We start from the raw sequence: 18,174 nt of genomic DNA, 5'->3' as shown, positions 1-18,174 counted from the left end.
TAGGTTGACACTAATCTATCCAATAAAAATAATACATATTATTATATTAAAATGTATTTCTACATTTACTGAGTTCAATTCAGTTTTATTGTACTAAGTGGCCAATAGAGCAGGTAATGACAGGAATTTCTGACTTTCAATTATTTGTAGTTTAAACCATGCTTACACTTAAATTTGTCATCATTTGACATCAAAGTGCCAGCACTGGAACTCAGAACTTTCCAATTTTCAGAAATTCTACCAAAATCAAAGCCACGGAACTTCTGCTGCCGTGCAACTATTCCCTGACATTACAAGCAGTGAACTGAGTAGTTCTGTATAAGCAGACTTCAGCAGCGTTGGACAAGTCAAGTCAAGTTTATCTTTGCTAGTGACTAACACAACGTAGCCAAGATGTTTCGTGTGTTCGGCTGTTGTAGAAAGGTTTGTCCTCTTCGTATTTTCAGTTGTTGTGACATTGAACTTATTTTAACTTGACAGTTTGTGGTATTTATTAAATATTCTGTTTTATGTCTATATTTCATCGACTGTTGAGGCACATTATGTTTAATTAATTTGCTTTATGTTCATTTTTCTACAGAATGTTGTACATGTGGAAGCAGATGAGTGTAGAAATACACACAGCTCTCTGAGCAGGTAAGGAAATCCATCTGTGCTGTCATGTTGTTGCCCTGACTGTTTCTTTATCCTCATGGTCAGGTTGATTAGCTTCTTTTTTGAGTTTGGTAGATGATTTTACTCAAAGCACTCAAAGAAAACCATCAGGAGACACAAACTTTACTCTGGTCTTGTTTATAACAGCACTCAAGAGGCGATCTGGTTAAAATTTGGAGTAATAACAAAAATGCTCTGACTGTAGTGGGTCACAGATATATAAATTCTGCTAGCACAACTTCAAAACGACCTGAATCATGACTGCATTTTGCTTGCAGTCCCATCATTCAGATTCTGAGAGAGCTTTCAAACTAGTCAGTATGATCCTGACTTCAACACAGACTGGAGTAATAAATTCCTTACAATGTTTGCTCAAGAGGATCTATGAATTATTCAACAGAATTATTGTCATTTCTTTACTTAATGTGACCGTGACCTTATTTCAACTTCAGTTTGCAGTTTTCTTCGGTGGTTTAGTGGATCATTTCAAATTAACAACTGTGCCTCTCTGTTTATCAACAGGGTCAACATCTCACTCACTTCTGCTACCACCGTCAACAGTGATGGAAAAATCTCCATATGGAATCGACTCTTCGGTCGGCCCACAGTATGTGTGAACGGCTGTGTTAGATTCATTTGAGTAGTTTACAGGGATCAATATTTAATTTTTAAATTGTAGAGGCAATCAGTTTGACAATGTTGTATTCTAATCATTTTGTTTGTTTCCACCAGAACTACCAGAGGGACAAAAAAAGGTAAGGGTTACATTTCTTTATTCCCAGCCAGCACATTCAGTTTGAGAGATTAAAACAGCTTGTTAATACCACAGTTTATTTGCTATGCGACAACTTAACTTCTCTTTGGTCACCAGGGTCACCGGCTTGGTGGACAAAACCAGTGAGCCCAAGGAAAAGAAGAAGAAGCCTTTCCGGTGGTGGAGGGTATGTATGTTTGACATAAAGTGCAGCACACAAGGCGGAAGAGTGTGTCATCGCATGATTTAACCAGAGTGTTTCTTTGCCACAACAGAAAAGGAACAGGGTCACACCAGCTCCTGAGGAACCGCTCCCAAAGAAGCTGTGCCCACCCGCCCCTCACAAACACACAGTGGTGAAGGTTACAGGAGGAAAGGGACCTGAGTTCCAGAGAGTTCTTCTACCCGTGACTGAAAAGGAAGAAGGACCTACATGCTCAGTCCCAGAGCCCCTCGCACATCCGCAGCGCAAGTGCCTTGGGTAAATACACCTGCATGTCACACATATACACACACACACACACACACACACACACACACACACACACAAGAAAGAGACAGGAATCCATCAAACCAGGTAAACCAGATGTAATGACTATGTCCGTGAGATATGTTTGACCTGTTTTGTTTGTGCATCAGGTTACCGAACCCCGCGCAGATCTGCTACATGAACTCCTGCCTGCAGAGCCTCCTGACACTAGAGGACTTCATTAAAAGCATCAGCTGTCAGGAGCCGGTTTGGAGTACAACCCCCAACGCTGCAGTCATGAGGTACAGCGCCCTGAACAAACAACCACTCATTTTATCCTTAAATTGTACCTTCAGCACCAACAAAGAAAGAGAATCCGTCTGACCCTTTTTATTTCCCTTTTGCCAGTTCATTGATGGACATCAGCAGGTCTCACTTCTCATCTGACGTGTGGCACAAAATACGCCTCCTCATTCAATTCAAGAGTGCAGTCGCTGCCTTGAATCCAGAGTTCAATGATCTCGACCAGAAGGTGCGTAACGGAGTTTCATGGGGTTTTTTTTGTTTGTTCCACCACTTCCTGGTTTCTTCCATGTGTTTAAACTTCTCTGTGTGTTTGTGTATTTACATCTGCAGGATGTTCATGAGTTCTTCACCTCTGTGCTGCACCAAATGAGGTCTCTGGACGCACAGCTGAGGATGACGGCTGCAAGCATGGGCCGAACCTACAGCTGTCCGGTGGAAGATCACATGCTGTTCAAGATGCGCAACATCAGGACGTGCAAAAGGTACAACTACACAGTCGCACACATTCACAGATTCTTAATTTGAGTAAATGTTCGAATATCACACTGTATGAATACTATGATCTTAAAATATTGGAGTACGTCACAGCGCTTCATTGAATGTAAATCCTCCACAGAAGGTCTTGTCTCTTCCTTTGCAGCTGTATCTTAACTCTGTTGTCTTTTGACGATATAGATGCGGTGAAGGATCCACCAGAGAGGAGGAGTATACCTGCCTCTCCCTGGACCTCATACGTGGAAAAGGGACCATTGAGCAAATGCTTGAGAATTACCTCAAGGTAAGAAACAATTTTTCTGCCCACTGATGAAATGTGATAAGATCATATATAAGACACGTGTCAATCCCAGAACCACTGCTTATGTGTAGGCAGGGATATTTAGCTGTTTCAATGTCATGTTAATCCAGTATAGAAGTGTAAGCGTGTTTGTTCTGTGCCTTTCTGCAGGAGACGGAGTTGGAGTACAAGTGTGAGTGCGGTGCGACCAAGTCACGCAACCGCATGTCATTTGTGAACCTGCCAAGGTGAGTGAAATCACATCCAGCACAATGGCTAACCTTCAGTCTAACTATTAGTAACACCATATTTGATCTCTTTTATCCATCACCTGGTGCCCATACATCTTTTTTTCTATCTACAGAGTGCTGGTCTTGCACCTGAAACGTTTCAGGTTCACTCCAATGTTCCAGCTGAAAAAGGTCCATGACCCCGTGGACCTCAGCAGGGACCTGGTGGTCTCCTCCAGCGAGGTAAGGAAAAACTGAAAGACCTAATTGCAAAGCAACTCATCAGACTGATGTGGATGTGAGTGAGCATGTGAATAATGTGTGTGTACTAACTGTGGTTACCTGTGCTCCTACTCAGGGCGGTGCCTGCTACAGTTTGGTCAGCACCATCAGTCATCTCGGACACTCAGCAAAAAGTGGTACGATAATCTATTATTATTTGATTTGAACTGTCAGTCGGTTATCATACATACCATCCAGTGAGTCCTGCGACAGCCTATATTGACAATGATTTCTCTCCTGTTAGGACACTACGTCTCTGACGGCATGGATCTGGATGTGGAACAGGAGGACCTGAGCGACCGCTGGTTCACCTACAATGACGCAGTGGTCACCAAAACAACTGGTCATTCTGTGTGTGCCAAGCGTAGAAACTCCTCCTACATGCTGTTTTACAAAAGACATGTAAGTGAGCTGTGCACATGATCACTCACAGAAATGATAGGACCGCAGACTGATTAACCAACTCGGAAGATGGATTCAGAAATCCACAGACACTGAATTTATTGTGTGTTCCTATTCTATTCTTTTCAGGATTAAACTGAAGGAGGCTCCCTGCCGAGGTTAGCTGGGGACCAGTTGAAGATCATCCTCGTCCCCATCTCTCCCACTATGCCTTCTCACTCATTTTGGTCTCCCTCCCTCCTTCCCTATGGAGGGAGGGAGGGAGGGAGACCAAATGAGGCCTTTGGAAACACATCTGAGGATGAAGGCAGAAAGCAAGGGCAGAACCTACAGCTTTCCTGTGGAACAATCCATGCTGTTTAAAGCAAAAACTCTCGCCAAAATGTTTTGTGAATGTATCCGAGTCAAACCTTCGTGAAAACACATAATTGCGACGAAAGAGGCACTTTTAAGATTTACTGTGTTTTCGTTTTCAGGTCGAACTCATTTTCAATGGGAGTTCTTGGGGCACTAGTAAGATGGCATCAAAAAACACTAAGAAGGCTCGACACAACGTGAAACTTTGCTCGTAGAATCACCAGGGTCTCTACACATGAACACGAGCATCGAGAACATTGTTTGTGTACACAGAGTTGACTAAAAAGAAAGTTTTTGAACAACTCACGTTAGCAGATGCTTGCTCCGCTCGCCGCCGTCCTGCCAGCCAGAAGTATCGATCTCCGAATGCAATTAACATGGAGGTGAGTTAAGGTGGATCGCTCCTCAAGCTTAGTTGAATATAAATGCACGGATAATGCGTTGTTTTGTTGTTAGCTACAAAAATTACTGACCTTGAAGTTGAAAAAGGAGCCTCATATAAGACACAATGCTAAAATCAAAGCCGGAAAAGTCACATGAGATATCGCGTTGCGTTGTTGCCGGAAGACAGTAGCGTTCCACCTCAACTCTCCTCCATGTTACGTCGCATTCGGAGACCGACACTTCTCGGCTGTCAGGACGGCGGCTAGCGGTTATTTTTAGCAAACTGTGAACACAAACAATGTTCTCAACGCTCGTGTTCATGTGTAGAGACCCTGGTGATACTACGAGCAAAGTTTCATGTCATGTCGAGCCTTCTTAGTGTTTTCGTCGTATGCTTTCGCATGAAGGTTTGACTCAGGTACATTCACAAAACAAGCCTAGGTTGCATTGTGGTGAGAGTTTTTGCTTAAAGATGCAGAACGTCAGGACCTGCAAGAGGTACAACTACAGTCACATGCATTCATATGCAGCGGTGACGAAGTATTCATATGCTTAATTTGAGTTAAAGTATGAATAATGATGTTTTTAGACACTGGATTACACCACAGCTTTTCATCAAATGTAAATCCTCCACAGAAGACCTTGTCACGTCCTCTGCTCTTAATTTTAACGCCATTGTCTTTTTATCATGTAGACGTGGTGCTGGACCCGCCGGTGAGGAGGTCGGCTTGGGACCAGCTGTCCACAAATAGGCTGAGGAGGAACATCCATGTCCCTGTCGCCCACTGTGTCCCCCACCACCCCCTGTCCCTCTCTGTCTCTCTCTATCTCTCTGTCTCTCTCTGTCTCTCTCAACCCAACCGGTCGAGGCAGATGGCCGCCCACCATTGAGCCCGGTTCTGCTCCGAGATTTCTGCCTATTAAAAGGCAGTTTTTTCTCGCCACTGTCGCCGAGTGCTTGCTCATGGGGGAAATGTTGGGTCTCTGTAAATAAATTGGATTTAGAAGAATGGTCTAGACCTGCTCAATTTGGAAAATTTCAGTTTTAGTTTGAATTGGCGCTTCACAAATTGACTGACTGATTAAACCTGAGTCCATTCAAAACTGTAGATTTTTTTGTATCCATTTGGTCTAATTATAGGTGTCGCCATATCAGTACAAATGATAACAGTAACTGCAGACTCGGCAGTGTAATGGGCATTGAAGGTAAGTTTGCATGGTTAAATCATATAAACATTGGTTCCAAATGAAAAGGATGAACGCTTCAGCTTCACCAATGTAATTATATGGTAACTGTTTTGACGTTTCTATCAGATCAATTGTGAGCCTTTAAAAACTGTTACTGAGTTGTATTAATCTGGATGCTGAAAAATAAAATGATTCAACTGGAGCAACATTTGTGTTCTTTGTGTGAACATCTCCATCACAATGAAGTGATACTTGTTTGATTGTCAGCCAATTCACCAGATCATTCTCATAAAATTATACTAAATTGTCAGTTTGTAACTCTGACTAATAATTAAGTTAATAACTACAACCAAAATCAACATTTACTCTGGTACAACATCAAATAGACATCATGAAGGTTCTAAAGAGTTTTATTAAAGACAAAAGTAACACACCCAATCTAACTAACATGTACAATATACAAGTGTGTTTGGAAGAACAAAGGCAAAATGATGGCTAGGGTTCAAAGTACCATGCCGCAAGGTACACTGCAAACAAAATGGCTGATCGAAAGGAACTACAAAATGGCTGATGATCAAAGGATCAAAGGGTTGTCAAAGTATGGGTTGAATTTTGAGCCATCTGTGTTGCCGTTGATGTCCCATGTGACAGACTTGGACAGAAAGTAGGACTCAGATGCAGAGTGGGCGAAAGTACAATCAAATTTTATTAATCTGATTTTGGTATTCTCCAGGAAGAATGAAAACAAAAGGACTATGAAAATTCTCAGAAGACAAACAAGACAAACAACAAACAACATGAAAAAACAAAAGGCGCTCCCGAAGGAGGAATCTACTCTATTCTAGAAAAATTCTTAGATATAAATAATTACAAAATAAAACTCTCCGAAGAGGAAAGCAATGGGCTATGAAAAATAGCTGCTCTACGTTATCAAAGTTAATCAACAAAAAATCTCTCACAACGAGGAAAAACAAAAGGCTATGAAAATTCAAACTTCAAACTCAAAACTCCTGACCAGAAAATTACAAAGAAAATTCACTCTCCTTGAGAGGCAAAATACAGATGAATAAAACAAGAATATACTTAACACGACGAGGTTCAAGGCTGTGGTTAATGGCTTTAGTATGCGACATGAATGACGAAATACTTAGGCGACAAAGACAGGGGAAGACAGAGACTTTATACACATGAGGGAGGGGAACACAGGTGGAAACAATCAGGAATCAGGGATGACGTCAGACCAATGACACAGGAGGAAGGGTAAGTGACCTGAAACGAGAGGAGAGTTACTTTCAAAATAAAACAGGAAGATCACAAGACAGATCCCAAGACAAGACAACCTCACCACGATGTGACACCATGCACCTATGGCAGAAAAAGCAGGAAGTGAAGTTGTTGTTAAGAACGTGTTGAATAAACGAGAATATGGCGGAGTGACACAGTCGTTTTACCGTCTGTGTTGGCACCCAGCCAGCTCAACGAGTAAAGTGGTCTAAAGTTAAAAGAGTAAGAAATGAAGAAGAAGAAAAGATTTAAGATAGCCACTACATTCAGTAAAACGACTCGCTCAGCAACACGACGGCCCGTCACCATGATGTCCCAAGAGCCGAACACAACGAGACAAGAATATGGTCCCAGATAAGTGAAAGTACGCGAACATGAACGATGAAAATGAGACGACAAGCATGTTGGGTCTTCAGAAGATGACACTTATAGAGACAGCCATCCAGCGCTTTGTGTTGTAGACTGTTTCATGAACACTTGTTGAATTAGACGCTGTGTGAAATCTCCATGGCAGACGACGGTGTGGCTACGAGACCAAGAACACAGAGCTGCGACAGCAGGACCGACCATAAGAGAGCACCAAAGCCCACCTAAGGGGGGCTAGAGGAGTTACTTAGCAGATTTATAAATACAAGAAGATCAAAACTATCACAGCTAACATCAAGAAGGAATACAATTAATTGACTAATGAAAGATTGTAAGAGTCCAGACATGATTGATGAACATTTGAATGAATGCTCAAAACTGTTGAGCGAGTTTGGTCATGCAAACACTGGTGTACTCAGACTGCTGTCTGATGATGAAAAGAGTGCAGATCAAACATTTTGGTTCAAACCAAAAAATGATCAGTTCAACAAATTTATTAATGAAGCTGAAGAACGGATCTATGCATCACAGCAACAGCATCAAGAAGAAGTGAGTCCAGATGACAGCGTATCAGCGGTTGCTACACCGGCGGAGGATGAATCTGTGTTCCATGTGGCACAAAGCACAGCAACTGTCCGTTCTTCGAGACTGTCCAGATCTTCTAGATCGTCCAGGTCATCAGGATCTTCAAGATTTTCCATTTCATCTATACCTCAGGGAGAAAGAGCACAAAATGCCGCCCTACTTGCATGAGCAGAAAGAGGCATTAGAACTTGAAGAGTGCAAGTTAAAGGCAAAGTAAGATCAGCTTGAGATCGAGACAGCAATTGCTGCATCTTCAGCAAAAATAGTGCTGGAGAATTGTGAGTATGAGAACCAACAACATGCAACGGCTCATTCTGAGACAAAATCAGTGGACAATCTGCTGTCCAAACAAGAACCAGCAGTAAAGTGTGAACACACTGAAAGGTAATAGGTGAATAACAAAGTGAAACAAGAAAAGGAGACACAGCACACTAATTTCAGTAACGATGCAGTAAACCTGTGTGAAGTGATGCTGAAACAGAATGACATCACTGAGATGTTAGTCAAACAACAGAAGCTGACCCATTTGCCCCAAGGAGACATACCTGTTTTCAGTGGAGAGTTTCTGCATTTGATATTCACAAAACTGCTGGAAAGAGACCAAGATTTGCAGATCTGGTCAAATTCATAACCAGGCAAGCTAAAATAGCTGCAGATCCTCTTTTTGGTGACATTAAGTATACTGAAGATAAGGGGAAACATTATGTGAAAACAGACAGAGCAAACAGGCCAAAGGGGAGTACGTTTGCTACAAGTGTAGCACAAGCTGCAAATGAGAACTCACCAGAAAACTGTAAAGGCTCCTCTCGTCAAGTCGTTAGTGCCTTTCAGAAGCCATGTATATTCTGTGAAAAACAACATACATTGGCAGAATGTCAGAAACCAGCCCTCTAAAGGAATAATAAAGTTTGTTGAAGGAAAAGGACTGTGTTCTTCATGTTTGACTCAAGGTCACTTGAGCAAAGATTGTAAAAAGAGAGCTTTGTGTGAAGACTGTTCTAAGAAACATCCAAGTATGCTTCATGTCACAAGAGAAGAGGATAATGAAGTTGTTAAGAGCAGTGAGAAAAGCACCACAGAAAACATGACAGGTTGTGAAACGACACACAACTCTAGTGGACCTTGTTGTGCTACCAGGGCTGGAAAAGACAGTTGTGTCTTGGCAACTGTGCCTGTGTGTGTCACAGTAAAGGAAAGCAAAAGGGTGATAGAGACTTATACATTCATGGATAACGGAAGTCAAGCCACTCTCTGTACTGAAAAGTTAATGAGACAGCTTGGCATTGAACGCAAGAAAACTCAAATATTGCTTCGATCAATGGGCCAGAAAAAGTTAGAGCCAAGCTACAGTCTTTCAGGTCTAGAGATTTGTGGTTTGAAAGAGAACATGTACATTGACTTACCTGAGATTTATACTCATGAAGACATTCCTGTGTCCAAAGAGAACATTCCTGTGCAGGAAGATTTGAAAGAGTGGCCACACCTTCATGGTATCGAGCTGCCACAAATAAAGGTAGATGTAGGACTGTTGATAGGCTGTGATGGTTACAAGGCCATGGAACCATGGGAAATCATCCACAGTGCGGACGATGGTCCATACACAGTTCGAACAATCCTCGGTTGGGTCATTAATGGCTCCGGACTGGCTGTGAAGACAGTGACTACACTTCAAGACTACATCATATGTTAGTGTGACGCCTATAGATATTTTCAAGGAGTCCTCAGCCCAATTTTCTGCCATCTTTGTGGTGGCAAAAAAAAAAAAAAAAAAACCACATGTTTTTGAGGGGAAGTCAGGACGACTCCAGATGTCTCCGTGGAAAACAAAACAGGTATTGTGAGCCACAACATGATCTTTTCCCGACCCTAACCAAGTGCCTTTTTGCCAGAATGAGCAATTAAGAAGAGTTTGTCTGGTCAACTGCTGTCAAGAATGAAACACCAACCTCGAGTCCTGAGATGGATTTGTCGTTAGATGTTATTAAAAATTACTTAAGCATTTTAGATTAGTGTCAATGTACAACTTGGATCATGGTACAAATTGTGTTGCATATCGATCTAGTAGTTGTTCAAAGGGCATCTTATATTGGAGGTAAATGTCGACCATCAATGTGCTATTATTATTGCACAATGTTGTTCCACATTTGGTGTGTTTGTCATCCACTATCTGTGTCTGCACAGCTTTTCTTTCCTCTGCTTGTACCATTAGCGAGCTCCATCGGGGACTTGTTGGCCCCCTCTGTGTTACAAACACCTTATCTGGATGCACTGCTGGATGAGAGTGTATATTTTGTCAATAGATGGTGTTGAGACCCACAGGTGAAGTAGCTCATTGTGGATTTCAAAACAGACTGAACTCAGTTTCCCAGAATTCACGCAAGGTTCTGCTAGTATTCCAGCTTGGTTAGTGCCAGCAGCTGCAAAGCAAAGCTTACTAGCTAGCTACACAATCCAAGGAACTCGAAGCTCGTTAGCAACAAGCTGCTATTCCTCCAAAGAAGAGGAGTGACCGGTGTCTTCTGTCTGCTGTCTCTCAGCAGATTTGGTCGGATTTTGGTTGTAGTTACTAACTTAATTATTAGTCATTGTTACAAACTGACAGTTTAGTATAATTTTATGAGAATGATGTGGTGAATTGGCTTTCTTTCCCTTCTTCCAGCGTGGTACCCCTGAGGTGGTCGAATGTAAATGATTGTAATGTTCAAACAGTTCCAGTCTGTCTGTTGGCTGACAATCAAACAAGTATCACTTCATTGTGATGGAGATGTTCACACAAAGAACACAAATGTTGCTCCAGTTGAATCATTTTATTTTTCAGCATCCAGATTAATACAACTCAGTAACAGTTTTTAAAGGCTCACAATTGATCTGATAGAAACGTCAACACAGTTACCATATAATTACATTGGTGAAGCTGAAGCGTTCATCCTTTTCATTTGGAACCAATGTTTATATGATTTAACCATGCAAACTTACCTTCAATGCCCATTACACTGCCGAGTCTGCAGTTACTGGGATCATTTGTGCTGATATGGCGACACCTATAATTAGACCAAATGGATACAAAAAAATCTACAGTTTTGAAAGGACTCAGGTTTAATCAGTCAGTCAATTTGTGAAGCGCCAATTCAAACTAAAACTGAAATTTTCCAAATTGAGCAGGTCTAGACCATTCTTCTAAATCCAATTTATTTACAGAGACCCAACATTTCCCCCATGAGCAAGCACTCGGCGACAGTGGCGAGAAAAAACTGCCTTTTAATAGGCAGAAATCTCGGAGCAGAACCGGGCTCAATGGTGGGCGGCCATCTGCCTCGACCGGTTGGGTTGAGAGAGACAGAGAGAGACAGAGAGATAGAGAGAGAGAGAGAGGGACAGGGGGTGGTGGGGGACACAGTGGGCGACAGGGACATGGATGTTCCTCCTCAGCCTATTTGTGGACAACTGGTCCCAAGCCGACCTCCTCACCGGCGGGTCCAGCACCACGTCTACATGATAAAAAGACAATGGCGTTAAAATTAAGAGCAGAGGACGTGACAAGGTCTTCTGTGGAGGATTTACATTTGATGAAAAGCTGTGGTGTAATCCAGTGTCTAAAAACATCATTATTCGTACTTTAACTCAAATTAAGCATATGAATACTTCGTCACCGCTGCATATGAATGCATGTGACTGTAGTTGTACCTCTTGCAGGTCCTGACGTTCTGCATCTTTAAGCAAAAACTCTCACCACAATGCAACCTAGGCTTGTTTTGTGAATGTACCTGAGTCAAACCTTCATGTGAAAGCATACGACGAAAGAGGCACTTCCAAGAGTTGCTGTATTCTCGTTTTCGGGTCAAACTCATTTTCGATGGGAGTGTTACAGGCACTTTTACGATAGCATCAAAATCACCATTTTTAAAACACTAAGAAGGCTCGACATGACATGAAACTTTGCTCGTAGTATCACCAGGGTCTCTACACATGAACACGAGCGTTGAGAACATTGTTTGTGTTCACAGTTTGCTAAAAATAACCGCTAGCCGCCATCCTGACAGCCGAGAAGTGTCGGTCTCCGAATGCGACGTAACCTGGAGGAGAGTTGAGGTGGAACGCTACTGTCTTCCGGCAACAACGCAACGCGATATCTCATGTGACTTTTCCGGCTTTGATTTTAGCATTGTGTCTTATATGAGGCTCCTTTTTCAACTTCAAGGTCAGTAATTTTTGTAGCTAACAACAAAACAACGCATTATCCGTGCATTTATATTCAACTAAGCTTGAGGAGCGATCCACCTTAACTCACCTCCATGTTAATTGCATTCGGAGATCGATACTTCTGGCTGGCAGGACGGCGGCGAGCGGAGCAAGCATCTGCTAACGTGAGTTGTTCAAAAACTTTCTTTTTAGTCAACTCTGTGTACACAAACAATGTTCTCGATGCTCGTGTTCATGTGTAGAGACCCTGGTGATTCTACGAGCAAAGTTTCACGTTGTGTCGAGCCTTCTTAGTGTTTTTTGATGCTATCTTACTAGTGCCCCAAGAACTCCCATTGAAAATGAGTTCGACCTGAAAACGAAAACACAGTAAATCTTAAAAGTGCCTCTTTCGTCGCAATTATGTGTTTTCACGAAGGTTTGACTCGGATACATTCACAAAACATTTTGGCGAGAGTTTTTACTTTAAACAGCATGGATTGTTCCACAGGAAAGCTGTAGGTTCTGCCCTTGCTTTCTGCCTTCATCCTCAGATGTGTTTCCAAAGGCCTCATTTGGTCTCCCTCCCTCCCTCCCTCCATAGGGAAGGAGGGAGGGAGACCAAAATGAGTGAGAAGGCATAGTGGGAGAGATGGGGACGAGGATGATCTTCAACTGGTCCCCAGCTAACCTCGGCAGGGAGCCTCCTTCAGTTTAATCCTGAAAAGAATAGAATAGGAACACACAATAAATTCAGTGTCTGTGGATTTCTGAATCCATCTTCCGAGTTGGTTAATCAGTCTGCGGTCCTATCATTTCTGTGAGTGATCATGTGCACAGCTCACTTACGTGTCTTTTGTAAAACAGCATGTAGGAGGAGTTTCTACGCTTGGCACACACAGAATGACCAGTTGTTTTGGTGACCACTGCGTCATTGTAGGTGAACCAGCGGTCGCTCAGGTCCTCCTGTTCCACATCCAGATCCATGCCATCAGAGACGTAGTGTCCTAACAGGAGAGAAATCATTGTTAATATAGGCTGTCGCAGGACTCAGTGGATGGTATGTATGATAACCGACTGACAGTTCAAATCAAATAATAATAGATTATCGTACCACTTTTTGCTGAGTGTCCGAGATGACTGATGGTGCTGACCAAACTGTAGCAGGCACCGCCCTGAGTAGGAGCACAGGTAACCACAGTTAGTACACACACATTATTCACATGCTCACTCACATCCACATCAGTCTGATGAGTTGCTTTGCAATTAGGTCTTTCAGTTTTTCCTTACCTCGCTGGAGGAGACCACCAGGTCCCTGCTGAGGTCCACGGGGTCATGGACCTTTTTCAGCTGGAACATTGGAGTGAACCTGAAACGTTTCAGGTGCAAGACCAGCACTCTGTAGATAGAAAAAAAGATGTATGGGCACCAGGTGATGGATAAAAGAGATCAAATATGGTGTTACTAATAGTTAGACTGAAGGTTAGCCATTGTGCTGGATGTGATTTCACTCACCTTGGCAGGTTCACAAATGACATGCGGTTGCGTGACTTGGTCGCACCGCACTCACACTTGTACTCCAACTCCGTCTCCTGCAGAGAGGCACAGAACAAACACGCTTACACTTCTATACTGGATTAACATGACATTGAAACAGCTAAATATCCCTGCCTAAACATAAGCAGTGGTTCTGGGATTGACATGTGTCTTATATATGATCTTATCACATTTCATCAGTGGGCAGAAAAATTGTTTCTTACCTTGAGGTAATTCTCAAGCATTTGCTCAATGGTCCCTTTTCCACGTATGAGGTCCAGGGAGAGGCAGGTATACTCCTCCTCTCTGGTGGATCCTTCACCGCATCTATATCGTCAAAAGACAACAGAGTTAAGATACAGCTGCAAAGGAAGATTTACATTCAATGAAGCGCTGTGACGTACTCCAATATTTAAAGATCATAGTATTCATACAGTGTGATATTCGAACATTTACTCAAATTAAGAATCTGTGAACGTGTGTGACTGTGTAGTTGTACCTTTTGCACGTCCTGATGTTGCGCATCTTGAACAGCATGTGATCTTCCACCGGACAGCTGTAGGTTCGGCCCATGCTTGCAGCCGTCATCCTCAGCTGTGCGTCCAGAGACCTCATTTGGTGCAGCACAGAGGTGAAGAACTCATGAACATCCTGCAGATGTAAATACACAAACACACAGAGAAGTTTAAACACATGGAAGAAACCAGGAAGTGGTGGAACAAACAAAAAAAACCCCATGAAACTCCGTTACGCACCTTCTGGTCGAGATCATTGAACTCTGGATTCAAGGCAGCGACTGCACTCTTGAATTGAATGAGGAGGCGTATTTTGTGCTGCGCGTCAGATGAGAAGTGAGACCTGCTGATGTCCATCAATGAACTGGCAAAAGGGAAATAAAAAGGGTCAGACGGATTCTCTTTCTTTGTTGGTGCTGAAGGTACAATTTAAGGATAAAATGAGTGGTTGTTTGTTCAGGGCGCTGTACCTCATGACTGCAGCGTTGGGGGTTGTACTCCAAACCGGCTCCTGACAGCTGATGCTTTTAATGAAGTCCTCTAGTGTCAGGAGGCTCTGCAGGCAGGAGTTCATGTAGCAGATCTGCGCGGGGTTCGGTAACCTGATGCACAAACAAAACAGGTCAAACATATCTCACGGACATAGTCATTACATCTGGTTTACCGGGTTTGATGGATTCCTGTCTCTTTCTTGTGTATGTGTGTGTGTGTGTGCATATGTGTGACATGCAGGTGTATTTACCCAAGGCACTTGCGCTGCGGATGTGCGAGGGGCTCTGGGACTGAGCATGTAGGTCCTTCTTCCTTTTCAGTCACGGGTAGAAGAACTCTCTGGAACTCAGGTCCCTTTCCTCCTGTAACCTTCACCACTGTGTGTTTGTGAGGGGCGGGTGGGCACAGCTTCTTTGGGAGCGGTTCCTCAGGAGCTGGTGTGACCCTGTTCCTTTTCTGTTGTGGCAAAGAAACACTCTGGTTAAATCATGCGATGACACACTCTTCCGCCTTGTGTGCTGCACTTTATGTCAAACATACATACCCTCCACCACCGGAAAGGCTTCTTCTTCTTTTCCTTGGGCTCACTGGTTTTGTCCACCAAGCCGGTGACCCTGGTGACCAAAGAGAAGTTAAGTTGTCGCATAGCAAATAAACTGTGGTATTAACAAGCTGTTTTAATCTCTCAAACTGAATGTGCCGGCTGGGAATAAAGAAATGTAACCCTTACCTTTTTTTGTCCCTCTGGTAGTTCTGGTGGAAACAAACAAAACGATTAGAATACAAAATTGTCAAACTGATTGCCTCTACAATTTAAAAATTAAATATTGATCCCTGTAAACTACTCAAATGAATCTAACACAGCCGTTCACACATACTGTGGGCCGACCGAAGAGTCGATTCCATATGGAGATTTTTCCATCACTGTTGACGGTGGTAGCAGAAGTGAGTGAGATGTTGACCCTGTTGATAAACAGAGAGGCACAGTTGTTAATTTGAAATGATCCACTAAACCACCGAAGAAAACTGCAAACTGAAGTTGAAATAAGGTCACAGTCACATTAAGTAAAGAAATGACAATAATTCTGTTGAATAATTCATAGATCCTCTTGAGCAAACATTGTAAGGAATTTATTACTCCAGTCTGTGTTGAAGTCAGGATCATACTGACTAGTTTGAAAGCTCTCTCAGAATCTGAATGATGGGACTGCAAGCAAAATGCAGTCATGATTCAGGTCGTTTCGAAGTTGTGCTAGCAGAATTTATATATCTGTGACCCACTACAGTCAGAGCATTTTTGTTATTACTCCAAATTTTAACCAGATCGCCTCTTGAGTGCTGTTATAAACAAGACCAGAGTAAAGTTTGTGTCTCCTGATGGTTTTCTTTGAGTGCTTTGAGTAAAATCATCTACCAAACTCAAAAAAGAAGCTAATCAACCTGACCATGAGGATAAAGAAACAGTCAGGGCAACAACATGACAGCACAGATGGATTTCCTTACCTGCTCAGAGAGCTGTGTGTATTTCTACACTCATCTGCTTCCACATGTACAACATTCTGTAGAAAAATGAACATAAAGCAAATTAATTAAACATAATGTGCCTCAACAGTCGATGAAATATAGACATAAAACAGAATATTTAATAAATACCACAAACTGTCAAGTTAAAATAAGTTCAATGTCACAACAACTGAAAATACGAAGAGGACAAACCTTTCTACAACAGCCGAACACACGAAACATCTTGGCTACGTTGTGTTAGTCACTAGCAAAGATAAACTTGACTTGACTTGTCCAACGCTGCTGAAGTCTGCTTATACAGAACTACTCAGTTCACTGCTTGTAATGTCAGGGAATAGTTGCACGGCAGCAGAAGTTCTGTGGCTTTGATTTTGGTAGAATTTCTGAAAATTGGAAAGTTCTGAGTTCCAGTGCTGGCTCTTTGATGTTAAATGATGACAAATTTAAGTGTAAGCATGGTTTAAACTACAAATAAGTAAAAGTTAAATGAAAAAAAGTTTATGTTTATTAATTTTCAGAAGTCCCTGTCATTATCTGCTCTATTGGCCACTTAGTAAAATAAAATTCAAATGCAGAAATACATTTTAATATAATAATACGTATTATTATTGTTGGTGTTGTTATTATTATTATTTGTTATTATTATGTTGTTGTTATTATTATTATAACTCCCTCAATATTATCTATCAGTGTCAAACACATATTGCTCTTCCCAACTTGAAGTTGCATTTTTTAAATCTGAGATATCGTGGGCAGAGCAACACTTCTCACCAGAAGCAATAAGTAAATGTTGACTCCTTACAGTGTCTCTGTCAGCTGTGCTGTCAGCGGAGACACAAGCTGTGAGACAAACTGTCTCTGAAACATCAGAATTGTACTTTAGAAACCAAGTAAGTAAGGAGTAGGGCTGAAGAAAACTCCCTTTAATTCATTGGCACCACTGTAGCTCTAGAGGCCCACAGTGAAACCACAAAATGCACAGTGAAAAACCGTCATAACATACAGACACCATTAGATCTGTCTGATCTGAATATTAACCTATTAACCCATTTAGTGCACCACAGGTGAATAAAGCCACTGTGCATGATGAAAACCTGGAGACTGAGTGGTGTTTTCACATGCACTCCTCTCAGTGTCAGTGTACATTTTTATGTTTGATCAACTGGGAACATGTCTGTGTCATTGGACAGATGAGTCACAGACAGAAACACAAACGTACCACTCAATATGCCTGTGTGTTGCTTAAAACTCAGAAATGATAATATGTAAAACAATTCTATATGATTTAATCTGTTGTTGTCACTTTGAATGTGTTAAAAGCCAAGGGACTGTGTTTTGTATTACTGAAACCATAAGAGGAAAGACATGAGCTTCAACGAATGCCCAAGTTGCAGGATACAAAATTTGATCACTCTTGTGACTTGTTTGACAAACGAAGAGTCAGAGACTGCAGATTTATTTTTGCAGAAGGAGTTTTATGACTTATTTGCATTAAGCTGGATAAAGTTTGGGGGGATCCACCATTTTACTTTGTGGAAACAAAATGAGTATGACAGCATGACACACCTCACAATGTATAATGTATAATGTTTATTACATATATCATATATAATATATATATATATATATATATATATATATATATATATATATATATATATATATATACACATATATGTTAATGCTGCATACTTAGCACATACACTATATACACATTTATACAGTCATATACTTTATGATCACTATTTCAGAAATCCAAAAACACACTCCTTCAGCATTCTAGTGTCAACCCACAACTTGGCGCATGGTACAAATTGTTTTGCATATCATTTAACAGATGATATAAGGGCGTCATACGTTGGAGTTAAATGAAGAACTACATTGTTTTCTAT

General features: G+C 41.8%; 3 protein-coding genes and 2 long non-coding RNA genes across 10 annotated transcripts; 3 read left to right on the top strand and 2 right to left on the bottom strand.

Annotated features, from left to right (window-relative positions):
• The first annotated feature begins 274 nt into the window (after nucleotides 1-274).
• LOC119033084 (ubiquitin carboxyl-terminal hydrolase 37-like) lies at nucleotides 275-4,417 on the top strand. The gene is made up of 15 exons (XM_037122705.1): nucleotides 275-423; nucleotides 581-636; nucleotides 1,177-1,261; nucleotides 1,387-1,409; nucleotides 1,526-1,595; nucleotides 1,684-1,889; nucleotides 2,048-2,179; nucleotides 2,286-2,409; nucleotides 2,514-2,665; nucleotides 2,859-2,961; nucleotides 3,130-3,206; nucleotides 3,323-3,431; nucleotides 3,547-3,607; nucleotides 3,715-3,872; nucleotides 4,002-4,417. The coding sequence occupies exons 1-15, from the start codon at nucleotides 394-396 to the stop codon at nucleotides 4,005-4,007; spliced, it is 1,392 nt and encodes a 463-aa protein (XP_036978600.1). The 5' UTR covers nucleotides 275-393; the 3' UTR covers nucleotides 4,008-4,417.
• An 80-nt stretch (nucleotides 4,418-4,497) lies between these two features.
• Nucleotides 4,498-5,623, top strand: LOC119033729. Its single transcript, XR_005079361.1, has 2 exons — nucleotides 4,498-5,111; nucleotides 5,308-5,623. It is a non-coding gene; the product is annotated as an uncharacterized LOC119033729 (long non-coding RNA).
• A 2,307-nt stretch (nucleotides 5,624-7,930) lies between these two features.
• Nucleotides 7,931-11,917, bottom strand: LOC119034174. Of its 6 annotated transcripts, XR_005079490.1 has the most exons (6): nucleotides 11,721-11,917; nucleotides 11,013-11,524; nucleotides 9,440-10,304; nucleotides 8,821-8,881; nucleotides 8,582-8,622; nucleotides 7,931-8,192 (listed from the first exon to the last, which is right to left on the bottom strand). It is a non-coding gene; the product is annotated as an uncharacterized LOC119034174 (long non-coding RNA). The 6 variants fall into 6 exon arrangements; XR_005079489.1 differs by having other exon boundaries at nucleotides 7,931-8,881; nucleotides 9,440-9,682; nucleotides 10,240-10,307; nucleotides 11,721-11,908; XR_005079488.1 differs by having other exon boundaries at nucleotides 7,931-8,881; nucleotides 9,440-9,682; nucleotides 10,240-10,304; nucleotides 11,721-11,908.
• On the top strand, nucleotides 7,977-9,757 carry LOC119034173. Its single transcript, XM_037124964.1, has 2 exons — nucleotides 7,977-8,210; nucleotides 8,817-9,757. The coding sequence occupies exons 1-2, from the start codon at nucleotides 8,011-8,013 to the stop codon at nucleotides 9,724-9,726; spliced, it is 1,110 nt and encodes a 369-aa protein (XP_036980859.1). The 5' UTR covers nucleotides 7,977-8,010; the 3' UTR covers nucleotides 9,727-9,757.
• An 844-nt stretch (nucleotides 11,918-12,761) lies between the features above and the next one.
• Nucleotides 12,762-16,617, bottom strand: LOC119034172 (ubiquitin carboxyl-terminal hydrolase 37-like). The gene is made up of 15 exons (XM_037124963.1): nucleotides 16,475-16,617; nucleotides 16,262-16,317; nucleotides 15,637-15,721; nucleotides 15,489-15,511; nucleotides 15,303-15,372; nucleotides 15,009-15,214; nucleotides 14,737-14,868; nucleotides 14,507-14,630; nucleotides 14,251-14,402; nucleotides 13,976-14,078; nucleotides 13,731-13,807; nucleotides 13,506-13,614; nucleotides 13,330-13,390; nucleotides 13,065-13,222; nucleotides 12,762-12,935 (listed from the first exon to the last, which is right to left on the bottom strand). The coding sequence occupies exons 1-15, from the start codon at nucleotides 16,502-16,504 to the stop codon at nucleotides 12,930-12,932; spliced, it is 1,392 nt and encodes a 463-aa protein (XP_036980858.1). The 5' UTR covers nucleotides 16,505-16,617; the 3' UTR covers nucleotides 12,762-12,929.
• Between the last annotated feature and the right edge of the window lie 1,557 nt (nucleotides 16,618-18,174).

Source organism: Acanthopagrus latus, chromosome 15, assembly GCF_904848185.1.
Source record: "Acanthopagrus latus isolate v.2019 chromosome 15, fAcaLat1.1, whole genome shotgun sequence".
Taxonomy (NCBI): domain Eukaryota; kingdom Metazoa; phylum Chordata; class Actinopteri; order Spariformes; family Sparidae; genus Acanthopagrus; species Acanthopagrus latus.
The sequence above is the reverse complement of the archived record's forward strand: the minus strand, read 5'-3'. Positions and strand labels throughout refer to the sequence as shown.